Source organism: Homalodisca vitripennis, chromosome 8 (assembly GCF_021130785.1).
Source record: "Homalodisca vitripennis isolate AUS2020 chromosome 8, UT_GWSS_2.1, whole genome shotgun sequence".
Lineage (NCBI taxonomy): Eukaryota > Metazoa > Arthropoda > Insecta > Hemiptera > Cicadellidae > Homalodisca > Homalodisca vitripennis.
In genome coordinates, this window is record NC_060214.1 from 94,285,041 (window position 1) to 94,305,081 (window position 20,041).

A 20,041-nucleotide genomic window follows, 5' to 3' on the forward strand; every position below is an offset into this window, starting at 1 on the left:
ATGGAAAAGTACTTTGCTTTTAAATTTATTTTAGGGTGTGGCACGATTATAATTTCCAATTTTGTTACGAAATCAACATTTTATGGTAACAGTTAATGAGTTCATGATAATTTAGAGTTTTGTTACAAGTAAGTTATAATTTCTCATATAAATATTGTGCTTAGCCTTTTTTAATTTTTATTAACTGGCAAAATAGAAATTTAAACAATTCACTTTAAAACACATTTTGTACTTTTTGCATTAGACAATACTGTTTTCCCTGTTTACTATATTTCAAAACAAGAAATATAAAAGATAGGAATTTTCTCACAAACCTCAGAAAATAGCTTATAATAATCAACCGTTCTTAAAATTCTTGAAAAATGCTGATCAGTAGTCTTCAAGAAAATAACAACTAATTTACTCGGGTTTAAATATTTAATTACACATGTCATTAAGAATTACCTGTATGAGGTTTTTGAGGTAGGTGGCCTTGTGGCCTAGAGGATCAGTGGATAGACCATCAGCAAAGGATACGAGGCCATGAGGGAAATTGTGTTGTGAGAGCCAAGCGAGCACCCGAGATTGTTGCATGTCCGGTCGGCCTGTGATGTAGATTATCATGTAGCCCAACTCTTGCCAATGCCTGTAACATAAATCGTCATAATTTGATGATAAATTGTTTCTTACATCCTTTTAGAAATAGTTACCAATAAAAAAATATTTATATCAAAACATTAATACACCCAGTATTTAAAAAAAGAGTAATTTACTACTGTAGTAATATTTAATTAATATGAGATGTATCCAAAAAATGTAGCCAATTTTGCATTTCATTAAAATTCCCAGTCTAAGACATTTGAGTTAGAGGTAGTGCACGTTGAAATCTTATGTTGTGACAGTTGCATTTGTATCAGTACCATCAACCTTGTTCTGTCCTGACTCTCCTCTTTATTCTGTTTGATAATACCATATCGCAAAAGCCATTGGTCCTTGAGGATGAACAGAATAACACTGAAGAGGGGATCACCCTCTACTTTTTATTTATAAGTGTGTGCAAAAGCCATATAGAGCAACAGGACAATATGAAGCTCTGCTACAGATTGGTGGAGTAGAAAATATACGTACTTGTTATAGAGCTTAATGTTAAGTAATTGGCCACTATAAACTTGTGTAAGGCACTAAAATTCCTGTGGGGTTGCCAATCTTCCACTGGGTGTCTCTTTTGAATGGCTGTTAGATTAATACTCGTTGGATTTGATGGGTACCTGTGAATTCAATAAACCAGGATCGGCCATACTGTATATCTATAACAAAGATGATAATGGATTACAGGATTATGATATTTGTCCTTTCCTGATAGTTCACCTATTCTTGTCTTTGACCAGTCATGCACCAATATTAAATTATTCATATTTATTTTTGTTGTATTGAGAGCTTCTGTACAAGTTTTTGAATATGTAGTGTGGTTACTTTAACCTTTTTTTATGGGAGAAAAGAGTCAGAGCCTCCACACATAGTCCTGAAAGGACCTTTGTGCCTCCCTTACTTAAGGTTTTGGCCCTCAAAATCTGAGGCTTTTACTGAAGCCTATAAGATTCGAGGACTTCTGATCTCTAGTATCCTTTGGGCTAAAGAGATAAGCTCCTATGAATTTTTACCCGATTTAGCATCTGGCAAGACAGTTTAACCATATGTGTTGCCAGAAATTGCCAGAACGCTGACTCTTCTTCTGTGTCTCTGCATTCATCAGTCTGGTTTAGACCTACTTTCATCAGATGTTTCCTAAGAGTGCCATGTCCTGTCAGCATTCCGTGACAGTCGTATATCCTCTTTTTTAGATGTGGGAGTCTTAATATTTTTAATTGCCTCAGTCCTGAGGCCTTTCTCCAAGTTTCGGATCTAATCCTCTTTCCCCAGTCATTACCAGAGCTTTACTGTAGGAGAAGGCTACTCCACAGCCTCAGATTTTATGTTATGTATATCGAACCCTTATTTATTTAAAGTCAAGCATCAACGCAGAAGGGAAAACATGTTAAATTGAACCCATGCTGAATTTGATCTATGACAGTCTATCTCTTTGTAGTCCACAGATTCTCAGAAACATCCTGTGAGATATAAGTTGGAAAAACTTTCATAGGGAAAGTGCAAAATGACAGAAGAAACACAATCGGAAAAATAGATTTGGCGTGTCAGAACTTGCAATGTCCAGAACTCACCTGACAATGTCCACAGCACTGGCTCTCACTTTTGGGTCTCGCCCAGTCACAGACATGGAGGCAGTGAAGGAACCGTCGATGCTGAACACAACACACTCGGTTTTGGGTGGCACCACTGCCAAAGAGAAGTCTACAGCAGTGTGGTCTCCCCTGCAACAAAGACCATTCATGCATTGCTGAAATTTTATTGGTTTAAATCAGAATACATTTAAAATAAATAAAACTGTAAAGATTCTGTACATTCAGTGTTGGAAATAGATAGTCAAATTATTTTTAAGTGTTTCAAGTTTAAAATTGAAACTCTACTCTTCAAAATACAGCCTCAGCAGTCATTGTCTTTATTGAACTTGAAATTCATGTAAAATAAATACAGTAGCCTCCGTTTTAACCGGCAATTGCTTGAACCAGTCTCTGTTTTCAAAATATTTACATCCTTTAACCACTTTTTAATAATACATTGTTTGAAACGGTTGTAAATGAATGAGATTGATGTTTCAACTAAATATTATAACTATATAGACCTATTGCAATGTGAATGCTTTTGTTTTATTTGTGTACAGTCTTGAATTCTTTTTTAATTTGTCTAGAGTTTATGTGGTGTGTTGACATTTGCTGGTTTTATAAATACAGTTGTAGGTTATGTGTGTGTTTCCTTAATTCATATGTGACTATGATTAATTGAATATTCTGTAAACATATATAGATTGTATACACATCTATTTTAGTTTTTATTTTTAAAGTACTGTAATACAAATTTTTATTTATAAAACATCTACTGAACACTGAAAAATGAAATAATGTAATTTTTAAAAATTACTAGCTCCTACGCATACGAATTCAACGTTTGGTAAACTGTAATATAATGTGTTAGAGTATATCGGTTTATGTGGCCAAAACATTATCTGGTCAGGCATCCAATCCTAAAGTAGCCAGATTAGAGGAGCGACTGTAGTGGTAGCCACCTAATTAAAATTAAAATAAAATATTTAAACATCTACTGTTTTAATTGTGAGTGAGTTAAGGTTAGAAATATGAATTAATCAATTATTCAATGCCGAGGAGACTAAATATTTAATAGTTTATGCCTGACCTGACAACCATCTTGACAGGGTAGAGACCGTAGCCAAGAGCCTTATCGTCAGGTATGGTGTAAGTGACGCGTCCGGTCTTGTCCGTCATCTCTGTACTCAGGAACGTCCATTCACCACTCGGAGAGTCCCGCATTATATGGATGTCCACTTTCTCACCTGTAACCGAAAACGGCACAACCAAAATTACTATCAGTAAGTAATAAAACATCAAATTTATACTCTTTACTCGTCATACTGGCACTTGGAAAATATTTAACACTTTTTGTGTTGTACAATGTTGAATGTTTAACTGACCAACATGCTCTTGAATGAACTAACATGACAATGAATTAAAAAACGAGTAACAATAATGTATATATATAGCATCAATGAATCAAGAAATTGAGGTACACTAAACAAAATTGACTTGTATGCTGAAGTTAACCCCAAGAGGTTTCATTTCTGACTATTTTATACTTTCAAGTTGAACCTACACTGGGTACAGCAAAAACCGATGAGTCACTTATATCTGGGCAACTCCATGGAAGTCTAGGAGTGGCACATCACTGAGGGCAAATGTTGAGATATAACTTAAACACAAAAACACAGCTTTTATTGTTGCCACTACCACTCTGCCATTATACCGTTTTTTTGCTTACCGCTTGTATAATGGCCAAGACCTGAGACAATTGTTCGGCCGACTTTAATTGTCCAATGGAGTGTTTCTAAAGCTTGCCCCGACAAAGGAGATGAACTAACCAAAAAAACTTCACAAAAGTAGAAAAGGTAACCTTGAATAAACTGGTGTCAGATGTAGTTCGTGAACATTTTTTGATCTTCATTCACAGTTTCACGGACCATTTTGCATAAATTACCATGTTTCAAGATTAATCAGGTCCTGATTCAAGGTGCTGTAAAATTATTTCTGATTTCATAAGTTCTTAAAGATAGAACATTTGTTTTTAAGATTTTCTCGGTACTACAGGATTTCTGGGTTATTCCCAGAAGGCCACCCTGACAAGTGGAGGACAATTTCAAAAAATTACCACAAATTACTGCAGGATTCATTATAAAATTGCTTACCAAAGATCAAAAGGAGTGGCGATTTGAAATTGCACAAGACTTGTATGAAACCATGACCACCATATAGTCCTGATATGGCACCAGGTTAATTCTAGCTGTTTCCAAAATTGAAATTCAATTCAAAGGAACTAGATTTCACATCACAGTTGAAAAGGTTATACTGAAAATGGTGGTGAAGCTAGTAGCAATCCTGAATGTGGATTTTGCAACTTGTCTCTCAAAGTAAGTGGATTGTTTTCAATTTTTGTGGCAAAAAACCAATTAAGGATATCATTACCCTTGACACATCATTTAAAAACTGCTCTGAGTTCAATGCATAGTACTTTGCAGTTGACTAAAGTTTGGAAGCGATCGTTAACCTAATTTTCAATAATATCAAAATACCGGATATTTTCTAGACAACCCGGATATTTACGTTACAATGTTTATCTTACCTGCAAGTGTGATCATGTCCAAGGGACCGTACATAAACCGAGCCATGAGGACTTGGGCTGCTCCTTCTTTAACGATAACATCGTTGGCTCTGTGATTGGCGTTGACGTTCTGTAACAAACATTCCAACTCCATTTTTACTACTATATTAGTATCTTGGATTTCAGAATTTTTAAGAATTGAGAACATCATAGTTCAAATTAAACATCAATGGTAAGTTGGGAATTACAGAAGACCCAAAGCATGATCTCCAGCCTTCTGTGATTGTTGTTTTTCCATCACTACCTAACTCTGAATAAAGGATTGTTGCTTTGTGATCTAGTTTATGTTCCTGGCAATATTATTTTTCACAATCATAATGGCCGCCTGTTTAAACATCAAGAATTAGTGAGTGCAGTGAAAAGTGAGTTTTAAAGCTAGAAAAAGAATGTCTAGGGAACACAAAAATGCTCACACTCTCAGATTTACATAGAGACTGTGAGTTAAACTAGCAATAAGTTATCACTATATACTCACATAAAGATCACTAAAAAACATAAATCACTGCTACACACTGAGCTGGCATTCCAACTGCCATAACCCACAAACTGTTATTAATACTTCTCTTAACAACAATTAAACAACAATTTCTCTCTTTTCTTCACACTATCAAGACCATTTTAAAGAAAAAAAAAAAAATTACTTCAGTGACTCAAGATATAAGACAACTAACCATTTCTCACATACAATGGTTTAATGACGTCATTAGGACAGCCAACTCACAAGAAATAGTGACGTAATTAGACTTTGTAATAGCATCCAGCTGTACAGCAGAAGCATACAGTACAGAGCGAGGTCACAGACGGGAGCGGTGACCCAGCATCTGCTGACAGTGCAACCTCAGCACCTGACCACACACAACTGCTCTGCCTCGACACCACCTTGCTAGCTGTGATAATTATTCATTCTATCAAATCCTATACTCATCTGTAGCACTGTTTAGTAATGGCAACAACCAGTGATTCTTTCTCAGTTGGAGACATTGTTTTTGCCAAGCTTAAATGCTACCCACACTGGCCTGGAAAAATAATTGGAATGTCTCCTCAAATTGGAGAAAAATCTCCAAAATACAAATGTTCTTTTCTTTGGTGAATAACAAAACTGCTGACATAAAATCCAAAGACCTATTCCCTATATGTTCAAGCATAAACATATTTATGGGGTTACCCAAGACAGATAGTTCTAGAAACAGAATATTTAACAAGGCGCTACAAGAAGCTGACACAGCCATAGGTTCAGTAACAAAAAACGCATATAGCCTCTCTTAGTAATCCTTCTGATGTAGCTATCTCCATAGAGTCTGAAGATACCATAAACATAAACCATGTCCAAAACAAAATCAGAAAATATGAGCAAACTGATGAATTTTGACCTAGAAACGTCTCTGACTTTAGCAGCAGAAAGCTGGGAATGCTCTACTTCACGAGAACAATATTCTAAAGATTGAAAATTACTGACCTCAAACTGCTAAATGACAAACTTACATCTCAGCTCAGAGAAGACCAAATCAAACTAAATCCTCATTACAGCAAGACATGGAAAGGAAAAATAGAAGAACTGGGGGATAAAGTGTCAGCACTAACGGACTTTACTCGTGACCTTTCAGAAAATAATGACCACCTAAGCAGAAAGCTCACTAAGGAACAAAGACTAAAAGAAGAGTTATTAGCACAGGCAGATGAAGAAAAGAAAAGTAGTGATGCTGTACTTAAACAACTGCAAACGTTGCAAACTAAGTCAGAAGGAAGAAAAATAAAATATTTGGAAGCAGAATTAGCTAAAACCACAAAATGGGCAGATAATGAAATTCTCATTCTCAGAAATGAAAATGCTCAATTAATTTCACGAGGGAAAGAGACAGAAACAAGAGTTACAGAACTATAAAGTAATTTTTGTCGAAACGGAGGAAGAAGTAGAGGAAAACCAGTTTAGATTTACTGAGCTGATAAACAAATTTAAAGTCCTACACAAATTCATTCCTTGACAACTTTATGAACTCTGACTCAAATACCCACTTAATAAACCAGGGAATAATAAAATTACATCCATGTTGGACAGAAAGGAAAGTCCACATTCCTCAGCTAGAGGTCACATGACCAGGACCATGAAGAACAGCCAACTGGATAACACTTGCAAAAACAAAACCTGTTCAGTATATCACTCCAAGCTGCTAAGTACAAAGCTAGCACTCAAAGTGTGAATCACACTTCTGAACAACACCACAACTTGACCGCAGAAGCCAGAACAAATCTGCGTAAACAACACTGAACCTTCATTGACAACCAGGATTACGCCTTACTACAAACTTGACCTCGGACAACACTGAACCTTCATTGACAACCAGGACTATGCCTTAACTACAACTTGACCGCAGAAGCCAGACAAATCTGCGTTAACAACACTGAACCAACATTGACAACCAGGACTATGCCTCACCACAACTTGACCGCAGAAGCCAGACAAATCTGCGTTAACAACACTGAACCAAACACTGACAACCAGGACCACGCCTTACTACAACTTGACCGCAGAAGCCAGACAAATCTGCGTTAACAACACTGAACCAACATTGACAACCAGGACTATGCCTCACCACAAACTTGACCGCAGAAGCCAGACAAATCTGCGTTAACAACACTGAATCCATACTGACTAAAGTAAGAGAACACATCTTCCCTGTAAGTTCAGCTTTATGTAAGTCAGACAAGGAAAAAAACACAATTTACAAAATCGCCACCTATGTGATGCAAAACTGAAGCCTGAAAATCAAAGTTTTGGATGAGTTTTTTTGCAATGAATATTCAATTCTACCTTCAGATTATGACTAAAACTCAGGAAAATTCCTGCAGTCACTAGGAACATGATGCCAATGACTTCTTCTTCTGAGGCACTGCTTCAGATCTCACAGGTCTCTTGGAAACACTAGGACAGGAGACAGAATGAAATAGCCCTGGCAACACCTAATCATCACCTTCCTCTACCGCCACCATCTCCACAGGAACCTGGACATCCGATCCTGGTGCAAGCAGACGTACACCACTCCAATTCTTTTCTAGACCATACCAACATGTCCAAGCTGCAATAGTAATATAAAAATTCCGCAATGCTCAGAGTCATCTTCAACAGAAACAACTGTTTTTTAGGCAGCACTCAGCAGATAAAAATGACTACCTGACAATATGTCATCAAAACATAAGAGGTCTCAATACAAAAATAAACCGGCTAAACCATCTACTAAGTGAAGTATGCCCCCAGCCTCTTGGTTTCTAACAGAACACGGTCTCAAGCAAAGCGATATTGAAACCACAAAACTTCTAGGATACTCTCTCATATCTGAATACTGCAGAAAAGAACATAGACTGGGGGGGGGGGGTTGCTATTTATTGTAGAGACAACTTAATAAACAATATAGAGGCCATAGACATGAGTAACCAACTGCGAAGAAAAACTATTTGAGGCTGCAATGGCACATATTATAATCAAAGGGAAGCATCTCTTTCTCCTTGGCGTATACCTGACCGCCCTCCCGGGGTAAACATTCAAAATAGCTTGGACATCCTATCAAACATTCTGGACAATAGTCAAGCACATAATAGGTCGTTTATTCTGACAGGAGACATAAACATTGACAGATTAAAAACCCAACAACCCGGACAACCTGATGTTTGACAACGAATTGGCAACACACAACATAAGAAGGCTCCCTTTGCCACCAACTCGCATTACAGTTGACACAAGCACTTCAATTGACTGTATATGCACTAATATTCCCAGAACATGACCTTAGTGCAACAATTTTACAAACTGGACTATCGGATCATACCGCCCAAATATGTAGCCTGGACTTTTGTAAAAATTACGACAACACGCAAACTCTTCGGCGACAAATGGGAAGGAGAAACCTTGACCAGCTCAAGTCACTGCTTTCCATAAAAAACTGGGATACTGTCTATAATGCTGAAGATGCGGAAACAGCATATAACATATTCGAAGGAGTGCTGCAAACTGCCCTTGACATCTCCTGCCCTCACAAGAAGAGCAAAAATAAAACTAAGAGTAAACCAATTCACTACTATGACCAAGAAATCAGCTGAGATAAAAGCTGCCTACTTAAGAGCCTCAAACACCTATGAAATTAACCGGAAGGGCACAAGATAAAGAAACTATGGTAAACATAAAAAAGAGTACGACAGAAAACTAAGGATGTTGCAACAAAATGCAAATACACAGAAAATAATGACATCTGACAACAAAATCCAAAGCTGTATGGGGACATAATACATACAGAGACCAATGCCAAACAACTTAGCAAAACGTGTCCTAAGCTAAACATTGACGATGTAGTGGTAGAACAATCCTCTTCAGGTAGCTGAACAACTAAACACTTTCTTTACTCAGATAGCAGAAGTGACATTACAGCAAAAACAACCAACAGCCAGGAGACAGCAGCAGATTAGAAGAGGACCTAAACCTCTTAAACCACCCTTTAATACAACCATTTTGATCTGACTGCCACAACATGGGAAGAAGTAAGTCAAGTAATACACAACCTAAAAAAACAAATCATCAAGTGGTACAGAACGAATACTCATCAAAAGTTGTAAAGCATTGCGCAGTGGAATTGATTCATCCTCTTGCATCAATTATAAATAAATCATTTTCCCTGGGCCAATTCCCCAACAAAGCTTAAAGTCTCCAAGGTCTATCCCCAGCACAAAAAAGGACCAAAAACTGACCCAAAAAAACTATAGACCCATTTCCTTAATATCAACGTTTTAAAAAATTATTGAAAAAATAGTATTGAAGAGACTAATGACACATCTTACACAACAGGACTTAATTACTGACTGCCAGCATGGCTTCCAGAAGGGAAAATCTACTTTATCTGCCATCATAAGTCTGGTCGAATCTATAATTGACAGCATAGAGGGAGGGACAATTTGTCACTGCCCTTATTCCTAACTACAGTAAGGCCTTTTGATTGCTTAGGACACAGCCTCATCTCTAAAACACTTGAAGCTTTGGGAGTAACAGGTCTGGAAAACAAGTGGTTTGATAGTTATCTCAAAGGGAGATCCCAAATTGTGGAGATTCAGCATACTACATCTGGCGTCACTAGCATGTTCAGATCTTGTCCTCAACCAATTACTAGAGGAGTCCCACAGGGATCTGTGTTGGGACCCATTTTTGTTTATTCTGCTGACTAACGACTTCCCAGCTCTAATTCAAAATGAAAGTACGAGCTGCATAATGTACGCAGATGATACCACTCTTCTTCTAAGAAATGAACACAGCTGAACAATTGGTACAGTAACTCTATCACATCATTAGAAAGCGCCCATAATCTACAGTAAATTAAAATGACTTAGCAATAAACCCTGACAAAAACTACACAGGTACACTTTAGCAGGAAGAAAGAGGTACCAGCAAGCATTCCCAATAATACCAGTGGCTAACCAGATCAAGTTTTTGGGAGTAACTCTCGATAGCAGACTCACATGGGCAGATCATGTAAACAACATATGCAATAAAAATTAGTACAGGCATCTACGTTGTTAAACGTATTAAATGGGTAGGCTCTCTGGAAGCGGCAAAAATAGCCTACTATGCGCTAATAGAGTCTCACATTAGGTATGGCCTTAATAGTCTGGGGAACCTCCCAAGGAAACCTCACGAGAGTTCTGGTACTCCAAAAGAAGGCAGTCAGGACCCTTGCAAACCTTGAGGCCACTACAAACTTGCCGACAGGCCTACCAGACCAGACCTAGGCATACTTACAGTACCTGCACTTTACATTTATGAAGCCATCTTGCACGTAGATAAACTACATCTGCAGACTCACATGGACCTCCATAATTACCCCACACACGCCATGCCTCAAGGCTCACACCTACCTCAACACAGAACAGCTTTATATGAGAAGAAACCTTCATACATTGGCCGGAGAAATTTAAAAACCTTCTACCAGACTACCTCCGCAGCCTGACAGGAAACAGGACTAAAGAACCTACTTCGAGAGTTTTTTTGCTGAAGAGACCTGTATACACCATTGAAAGAGTTCCTGGAATCTGCTAACACTGGAACCACGTGATTTTAAAAATTGAAGCATAAACCTCCTAAACTCACAATGATGACACTATTAAACTGTAATTATCTAACTTTGCATTATGTATTATATTTTGACAAATTTACTGTACTTAATGTTCACGTAATAAAGACATTTTGATTTTGATTAGAAAAACAAATTATAACTAATGAAGATCTTTGTAAAAGAACTAGAAAACAAATTTTCCCCATTTTTGAGAGCTTACAAATCACTCCTTTACCATCCAGGATCACAGATATAGAGTGCAGGCAAATATACTTTGAGGAACAAAGCTAATGGATTTGTTCTGTTGGAGTAGCCAAGAAAAGCTCTTGGAGAAGTCTGGTTCTTCCATTGGTCATAGTTTAATATTTCTCCACTTGAGTCACTAGGATTGGAGTTAGTTGTTATTTATTGTGCTCTAAATTGGTAATAAGTTATATTTTAGAATCATAAGTTATTTTCAATATATTATTTTGTCGTTAATTTATTTGTAATTTTTAAAATAGAGGTACTTCATTTGAAGGCTTAGATAGAGACTAGAATGACTAGAAGGCTGGAATGTACAAGATAGTACGTACATTCAAACATACTATTCGTCAAATTATATATGACATAAATGTCGAACATAAATAAATTTTCTTTTGAAAAAAAATAGTAAGAATATAAAAATTCGTAGAAGTTAGAACGAGGGTAATATATCGCGACAAAAACTAAACTGAGAAACTTACACGGTTTCAGGTAGACTGAAAACCACTTTGAAACCAACTTTATTACTCAAGAAATGTTCACAATATTTATACAAGTATTTAAAATACTTATTATTTTCATGATTATAAATACCTGTAGTATCTTTTTGAAATAAATTCTTTGAATGTATTCATGAGGCACAAATTTTCTATCAGAAAACCACACTTATCACAAACCTTTATTTTGACAGAGGTTCTTTTTCTGATCCACTTCTCTCTCGGTTGTCCAGGGTTGAAATTGGACAGGTCCTTCTCGTCCTGGTTCAGTGGTGGCACAAACTCGAATCTGCACATCTGTACATCACATCAAGTGTCATAATGTAAACGTACATGAACACATAAGCGGACTACGGATATATAGTTTGTACAGTGGAAAAGTTTTTGTTTTGTGTCACGGAACAAAGCGTCACGCTCATCCGGTCTGTAGTCGCTAACGGCGAGACTATCACGGCCATTTTGATGTCAGGCAGGGCGTTTCTCCATTCAGTGGCTATCCAAGCATGCTATTGAGAGGTTTTTTTAAAAAATTCTTTGTTCTCTTAGGACAAGAAGCTCATAAATTGCACTTAATCCTGTAAGAACCTTTGCGCTGCTTCCGGAGTGACAGAATATTTAGGATGGGTAAGGTTAGAGGGTAGGGGCCGCCTCCTATCGAGATCCATGAGGAAGAATTAGGGCACTACATCTCAAAGTCATGTCTCTCCGGAAGAAGAGGAGGCCAGATCTGAACCAGCCTCCCCAGTCACAGTAGGCAGAGGGTGGCACACCCTTGTTGAGGTTAGCAAAACCTCTGATGTAGGAGAACAAACCCCACCAACTCCAACAGTCATCTCCTCAGTAGACTACACCTATCGAATTGCCCATGAACCCCAGAATCTCGACATTTGCGGTTAGTGGTGTGCCGCTCCTGGACATCCATAAGGTTGCCCAGATTTAAGTGACACATCGGTTTTTGCTGTACCCAGTGGTGGGTTTAACTGGAAGGTATAAACCAGCCAGCCAGAAGTGATCCCTGCTGGGTAGTATTGAGAGGTTACTGTCACTCCTTATTGAAATGACTACTTCTTTTGGCGAGCTATGGATTGGTATGAATAAATCTACAAAATACTAATTTATTTATTAATGAATCCAGCGTAGGATAGATTAACTTACTGCATCATTTAATAGCAGTATTTAAAGCTCATCAGATTCTAAATTGAATTTCAGCATGGTTGATATTAATTCCTATTCCAGTTCACTACTAGTTTCGCCGTGATGAGATGTAAAAAAGGATTAAACATAAATTTATTAGATCTTTTACACCGTACATTCACTTAACAAATAAATTAAGCAGAAACAGATTTTAATACAAATTTTTCTAAAGAAACATCAAAACCATCAATTGAATTAAAAAAGAATGAAATTTCACAATGTCAAACGATGAAAACATAAGTACAACGAGATGTGGAAAAACAATAGATGCTGTGTTTACAAGATTTTATTCCAGAATTTGTATTTCTTATTTCTGTTATTATAAACCCATAATTTCATTTTTAGAATATAATGACAATGAAAACGAAGTAATTATTTAGGAAATACTGGGTTCTAGTGAAAATGATAGTGACCAAATTATAGAAACTAATAAAAATGATAATAAAAAATCATTGTGATATATGAAATATAAAAAATATTACAAAATAATATGAAGAATTTACATACACTGACTATTTAACTTTTCTATAACTTAAACATTTCTCATTGACCAAAGAATATGTACAATAAAGAATCTAAATTTGAAGATTACAAAACAAAGAAGTACGTGATGATCAAAAATATGGTGCAAGACTCTCTTTTAAATTGTTTTCATGTGAGAATTTTTGGTCATCCAACAGTATTTCTTTCTTTATTTTTTTATATAAATAAGGTACCTACCTAGTATTATAGTCCAATAGTTTATAATAAAATAAATCAAATATAATAAACGAGAAAAATTATATTAAGAAAGAGTTTGGTATTTTATCAGATCTTGACACTGTTCAGGTGTGCATTGTACTTTTAATGAATAAAAATAAAGAGAATTTGGATATCGACTGTAACTGATCAGTATTTCAATGACTGTAGACTCCACTTACCTGACGGAGGATAAATGCGATGACGTCGGAGGACTCCCAGTAGCTGGCATGGAAGAGATGGGGCAGAGCGTTGGTCGGGAAGTTGGCTAGGCCCTCTGGACAGTATAGAGCATAGTCCAGACGCTTGGCACCCCACCATTTCTGTGTCACTGTGGACCACGACATTAATGAACTGAGTTCTACTTGAAGTACGGCACCAAAGAACACCAAATGTAGTAAATTGAGAAGACTCACTAGTGATACAACCACTAAAACTTAACAGCAGATTTAAACAACTATCAAAATTATTGAGGAAAAAGATTTAATTCAAGGGTAAGTGTTTGAATGTTTTTCTCTATTAATGTCAACGTTTTTAGTGGTCAGTTCTAATATGGTTGATCGGTGCCAGTGTTTTAGTGACACATTATTCCGGAAAGAGCAATCATGCAGAAGTTTCAAGGTTATTAAGTTCTGTGAGTGTCAAAATGTAGCTAAAAATAAACCATCAGCTGGTTTAGCTCTTCGTAGCATCTGAATGAGTGATGACAACCTTAGGTTCTTCATTATCAAAATAGTTTTCGCTGCCCTCCGTTACTGTGGAAGAACACGCTCCTAGTACAATTTCAATGTCAGTCATCTCATTGTCAGTCTGAAGCAAATATTTTGTACCGTTCCCATGCATACTACAAGATCCCTTGCGGTAAAGATGACTTTAACACACATATGATGACAAATCTCGCTATTAAAGTTTTTGTCCCCAATCGCCCACAATAATTCTTAAAACTGGTAATAAAATTATTTAGAATCTTAACTAAATGTCAGACAACAGATGTGCTCTATTCGCTTGGCCACCTGTTTTCAATCCTACTGGTTGTTACAGCAACGGAACACCATTCTTCCACTATATGATGGTGCGTTTCATGGCTTTTTCCGTACATGGAGGATGACGGTGCAATTCTTGAGATTTGTGTGCAAGCTCTGTTGCAATGTCGAATTGTGTGCTTGTATGTTGTTACATCTGAACATTGTCTTCAGGCACTATGATAGTATGACTTTAACTGAGATTTCAACTTAGTGTTTTATTTTTTTATTAAGATTGTTTTTCTCGTGTTTTTGTGAATTGTAAAATGTTATGTTTTGTTTTCTATACATATTTATTTTTAAAAGATATCTTTTAGTCTTTAAAAAAATCAGTTTTTATATTTTTCTTTCCAATAATAACTTGAAAAATCTTAATTCAAATAGAACTAAGTTAATATAAGTTATTTAAAAGTGAATTACATGCTAGGAGAAGATATAAAAATTTATATCTAACACTGTGAGTTAATGTGTTATTGTGCGGTTTGCATTATTCTGAACGCCAAATATATGTTAAAACATCACAAATTAAACTGGAAATCCAAAAAAGTTTATATATTTAATTTTCATTAAAAACAATCCGGATAAACAAGGTTGTCCTGGACAATGTAATATTTTCCCTCCTAGCAAATAATAAACCAAAATGTAGTCCAAGAAAAAAAACTATAAAATAAAAGACCCAGAAATAAAAATCCATTTGAAAAATGAACAGGTTATATCTGAGTTATAATAGAACAGTTATTTATGTGACTATAAAAACCAACTAATGTATCAAAGATGACTGAGACTCACACGAGTTGATGGTGTGGAGAGGCAGAGAGTCTATTACTCCTGACATGGTACTCTGCAGGCTAACCTCCGACAGTCTCCGCAGATGTATGGAGGGTGAGGTAACGTTTAGCCCCTCGGAGAACAGTTGGGGGTTGGTATGGACTATCTCCACTGTAACATTTCACAGACAACAATGAAAAATGTAAGATCACATTATACAAGGTACATGGTACACCACACCATGTGTCATGTGACAGGGCTTCGCTGAGAAGGCATGCAAAATTTCAAGTCTATAGCTCATTTCATTCTCAAGATGTCCTACAGACAGATAGACAGACATTCAAATTCCAAACATTCCATCAAATCAAATTCCATAGTTGGACATGTGCCATCATAGATTTCATTCTTGTCTATGTAGAAATGAAGTTTCAAGCAAAATCTAAAGTATACAGATTAAATCTTTCTCAAGATCTTACCATATGGTACATTCACTTAATTTTTGTTTATTGAGTTAGTATACATAGCAGTTTTTACTTAATAAATGTTCCGGTGAGGTAGAGAGGGTACTACAATGCAAAAGAGAGCTGAAATCAAATTTTGTCACAACTGTTAACATTGACCTTAATATTTTAATGATTTTTCTTTTACTGTGCAAATAAGCTACGAGGGGTATTAGAAAAATAAGGTTCCCTATGTTGCCGAGACAGAATGCGTTATTTTGGGAGAAATCTGGCAACACTGTCTTACTCATCAGCTGTCCCTCTCTCTATCCATACCACTCGCGCCTCTCTACGTCCAACAGTGCCAGCCTAGCTGCCTTCGAAGATGGAGCTCCCTATTGTTGTTACCGCCAGATGCGAAATTCGTGCTGTGATACGTTTTTTAAATGCAAAACAGATTTCATCTATTGAAATTCATCATCAGTTAATCGAAGTTTATGGGGAAATCTGCATATCTGTTCAACACGTTCGGAAATGGTGTGGAGAATTCAATGAAAGGCGCATGGAAATTCACGATGAAAACTGAATTGGACGGACTTCAGTTTCAGATGGAGTTGTTGAAAAAGTTGAGAGATTGTTTGAAGATCGGAGAATCACCATTCACGAACTTGCTTTGCTTATTCCTGAGATTTCCAGCACCACAATTCATAAGATTTTAACCGAAAAATTAGGCTATCACAAAGTGTGTGAGCGGTGATTCTCCATGACAACACTCGACCTCATGTCTCACGTCAAACTCAAGAACTGCTGACAAATTTTGGCTAGACTATTGTGCCCCATCCCCCCTACAGCCCAGACCTAGCCCCAAGTAATTATCACTTATTCCCAAAATTAAAGGAACACTTGGGTGGCCAACGCTTCAGTACCGATGATGAAATCAAGGAAGAGGTTACTCGATTCCTCAAAGGATTGGCGGCAGAATTCTACAACATGGGGATAGAAAAGTTGGAGCATCGTCTACAAAAGTGTTTGGACAGAAACGGTGATTATGTGAAAAAATAGCTTAACTTTTAAGTTTTAAATTGATGTATAACACTAAGTAGAAATATAGAGCTGTCTATTTAAAAAAATCATGGGAACCTTATTTTTCTAATACCCCTCGTACATGTGTTAATATGTCACATGTTAAAATCTCATACTATGATTATACTCAGTTTGTTTACACATTTGTTTATTCTGCTAAATTTACGTTGCCATCATGGTTAGTCATAAAACCAATGTAAAAGTATTAGTTAAAGTTGAGCGAAATCCCATGGAGTGCCATCATAATTCAACTCAGTTTTGCCTCTACAAAAATGAAGCGTCATGAGTCTATGCGTCAGATTGGCTTCGAGAAGATTGTGCAGACAAACAGAAATGAAATTCATCCAGCCCTTCGAGTGATATGCTTTACTAACGCTCAGCAAATTATACACAGAGGATCAAAAAAGATTTTACTACTTTGAAAACATACAAAAATTTATTGACATAACTTACGGAATCAATGGAGATGCCATTTTGTATCACAACACTTCTAGTTTAACTTGCATAGAGCCATGGTATTAAATTCAGTCACCGATTTTATCAACTTAGTGCTTTGTTAGAATTAATACCTTTATGAACTGCTTGCTACCACAGTTACGTAAAAACAAAAATTCTGCTTAAGTCCTTGGTGGTGTTGCCTTAGCAGTATGCATGTTCAACAAGAAGGCACAGGTCACTGTAAATTTACAAAATCTGTTGAATGAAATCTGTATTAAAAATTAAACATTTAAGTAGTGATTTACAAAATTAAAAATCCAAGATAATGACTTTAAGAGCTTTATAGTGGGACCTGTCCTGAATTTTCTGAACCACCCAGTCAAGAATTCTAAAAGTTAAGATGGTAATTCAATAAGAACTTTTTTCATATACTTCTAAAGTTCTAAAATGACATACTCAAAAACAGTACTCTTGTATTAAAATTTGGTCTTAATCGGATCACAAGTTTCTGAATTATATTAAAAAATTTGAATTGAGAGTATTGTGAGGATGCTAGAGTTAGTGGGGAGAGAGATTTGTTACGGTATAAAGAACTTACAGGATCGAGAGAGAAGGTGAAAAAGATTAAAGGAAAGAAGCTGGTAAATAAGTCCAGATCTACGTCAAAGGTGGAGGTAGGAACGAGAGCTTCGGCCAAACATCTCCTAGGCTACAAAACAGCCACTCACACAGGTGGTAAGGTTGGCCGTTTCCCAGGGGATACTTCTGGTACCGGGGGATGTTCACAGGCGGTAGGATAGAAAACCGAGCGGAGATGAGTGGCTCCAGTCGTGCAGCAACTGGATCGGTAGGGTGGAACAGATTGTACACCTGTTGGACGGCTGGCTTCGGGAATGGGTCTGTAACAGAATCATACATGCGTGAACACTGATACATAACGTAGCCACGGTAGAAAGAGTTGAATCAATGTGAATTTTGAGTTAAGCTCCAGTTCACCATCCTCTTGTGCAGTGTCTGAACTCTGGAATCATGTTCGCCTGAATATATCCAAAAAAATTGAGACTAAGAGGCTATTGTGAACACGATAATGTAGACTGTAGTTATGATGTCGACTTTACAAGTTTAATATTACTTCTAAGTACAACACACTAAATCTGTTAACTGAATAAGGCTCTCCTGAGCAAATCCTAAATATTTCATAAAATCATTGCAAATATGGTGGCAAGGGTTGATTTATTGAAAATTTTTATTTTTGCTCCTGTTTTACCTTTTTCTTAGAGCAGCAACTAGAACCTGATTTCACACAGTTTCAGCACAGATTTGATTTCCTAGAATCTGGAGTCATGTTCATATGAAGACATTCAAAAGACGATAGAGACAAAGAAGCTAAAAATGGATTCTTCCCATCGACATCAGACACATAGAGTATAAAATATAATGCACTCAGTGACTTTTTTTGGATTCCTTCAGACAAACATGATTCCAGATTCCAAGGAGTCGAGTCTCCGACAGCATCAGATTTCAGGTGCTGCACTAAGTGGAAGGTGAACTGGAGCAAAATTGACATTCCCAATTTAATTGTGTAATCACTTTTTCAACTTGGTGTCAACCAGGAGACTCAGATGTTAGTTATCACAACATCCGCACAGTTGAACTAAAGCAGCCTAAAAATAATATGATGATTTTAAACTAAATCGGTAAAAATACAATGACATGTCCAAATTGCTGATGTACCAAATTGCAGATCAGAGAATAAAATATGGATTTTTATAATTTATTTTATTTTACACCCCATCTTATTTTTGGCACAAATGTGTTACACATACAAAATTAACACATACAGTAAAATTGTGTTAAGATAATAAATGGGTAACAAGAACAATTCCTTCATGCTGAAAGTAGGTAACATATATGTTCTATTCAACTAAATTTAAAAAAAAACCTGACTTATATTTACATAAAATAATCCTTGTGTTACATTGTAATAAAATTACTCCTTGTCTTTTATCACCTATTGTTATTTATTATTTTTCCATAATCATCAGATTTGAATTCACCAAACCTGCTGCAAGAAAAGATTACCACGATTAGCTAACATGTGGCTACCAATACACGACTTACTTGTTTTTTCATCCACTGAAGCTATTTTCCTGTAGGCCAGAACGAGGGAGAGAGGGCTTCCAAACATGAACAGTTCGTTCACCTCAAATTCCAACTTCTGACTGGACTGATCACTGAAACATTTCATTCTGAATCAGTTGAGCACAACTAGATACAATTAAATTCTGGAATACATAATTTTTATGTTAATAAAGCACCAACATGATGACTGTTCCTTACTTCATTTCTTTCTCCTTTACACAATCCTCCAGCGAAATGATAGTAATTAGTAGTATTTTTGTTTGCACTGGTATACACACATTTTATCACCGTTTTTATTATTAAATCATTCCGCAGCATTAACAGTTTAATTAATATATTATCAATTACAATTTTCAGAAATGCTCAAGAAATTATCGTATTTTATCCTAAGTTCTAAACTATAGCAAAATAGAGAATTCAATTGTTTAATGTAGCAAGAGATGTGCACTGTTGGAGATGTAACAGCAAGAACGACTGTTCTGAAATCATTTTAAATCTAACATTTCTGTTGCACTAGTTTAAATTATTAGGTATACACACCATCTTGGAAACTTCAATTGTAT

General features: G+C 36.3%; 1 protein-coding gene across 7 annotated transcripts in view; it reads right to left on the reverse strand.

Annotated features, from left to right (window-relative positions):
* LOC124367761 (protein retinal degeneration B) overlaps window positions 1-20,041 on the reverse strand; it is a 227,013-nt gene that overhangs the window by 26,900 nt on the left and 180,072 nt on the right. For all 7 annotated transcript variants that reach the window (XR_006922928.1, XR_006922930.1, XR_006922929.1 and 4 more), the window contains exons 17-25: window positions 19,458-19,570; window positions 18,065-18,235; window positions 15,397-15,546; window positions 13,768-13,916; window positions 11,834-11,950; window positions 4,786-4,894; window positions 3,289-3,445; window positions 2,199-2,348; window positions 445-625 (exon numbers count right to left, since the gene is read on the reverse strand). Coding sequence is in view for 4 of the 7 variants with exons in the window: in XM_046824860.1 (XP_046680816.1) it covers window positions 445-625; window positions 2,199-2,348; window positions 3,289-3,445; window positions 4,786-4,894; window positions 11,834-11,950; window positions 13,768-13,916; window positions 15,397-15,546; window positions 18,065-18,235; window positions 19,458-19,570 (1,297 nt within the window). In the remaining 3 variants the exon portion in view is untranslated. The remainder of the gene's footprint in view (window positions 1-444; window positions 626-2,198; window positions 2,349-3,288; window positions 3,446-4,785; window positions 4,895-11,833; window positions 11,951-13,767; window positions 13,917-15,396; window positions 15,547-18,064; window positions 18,236-19,457; window positions 19,571-20,041) is intronic.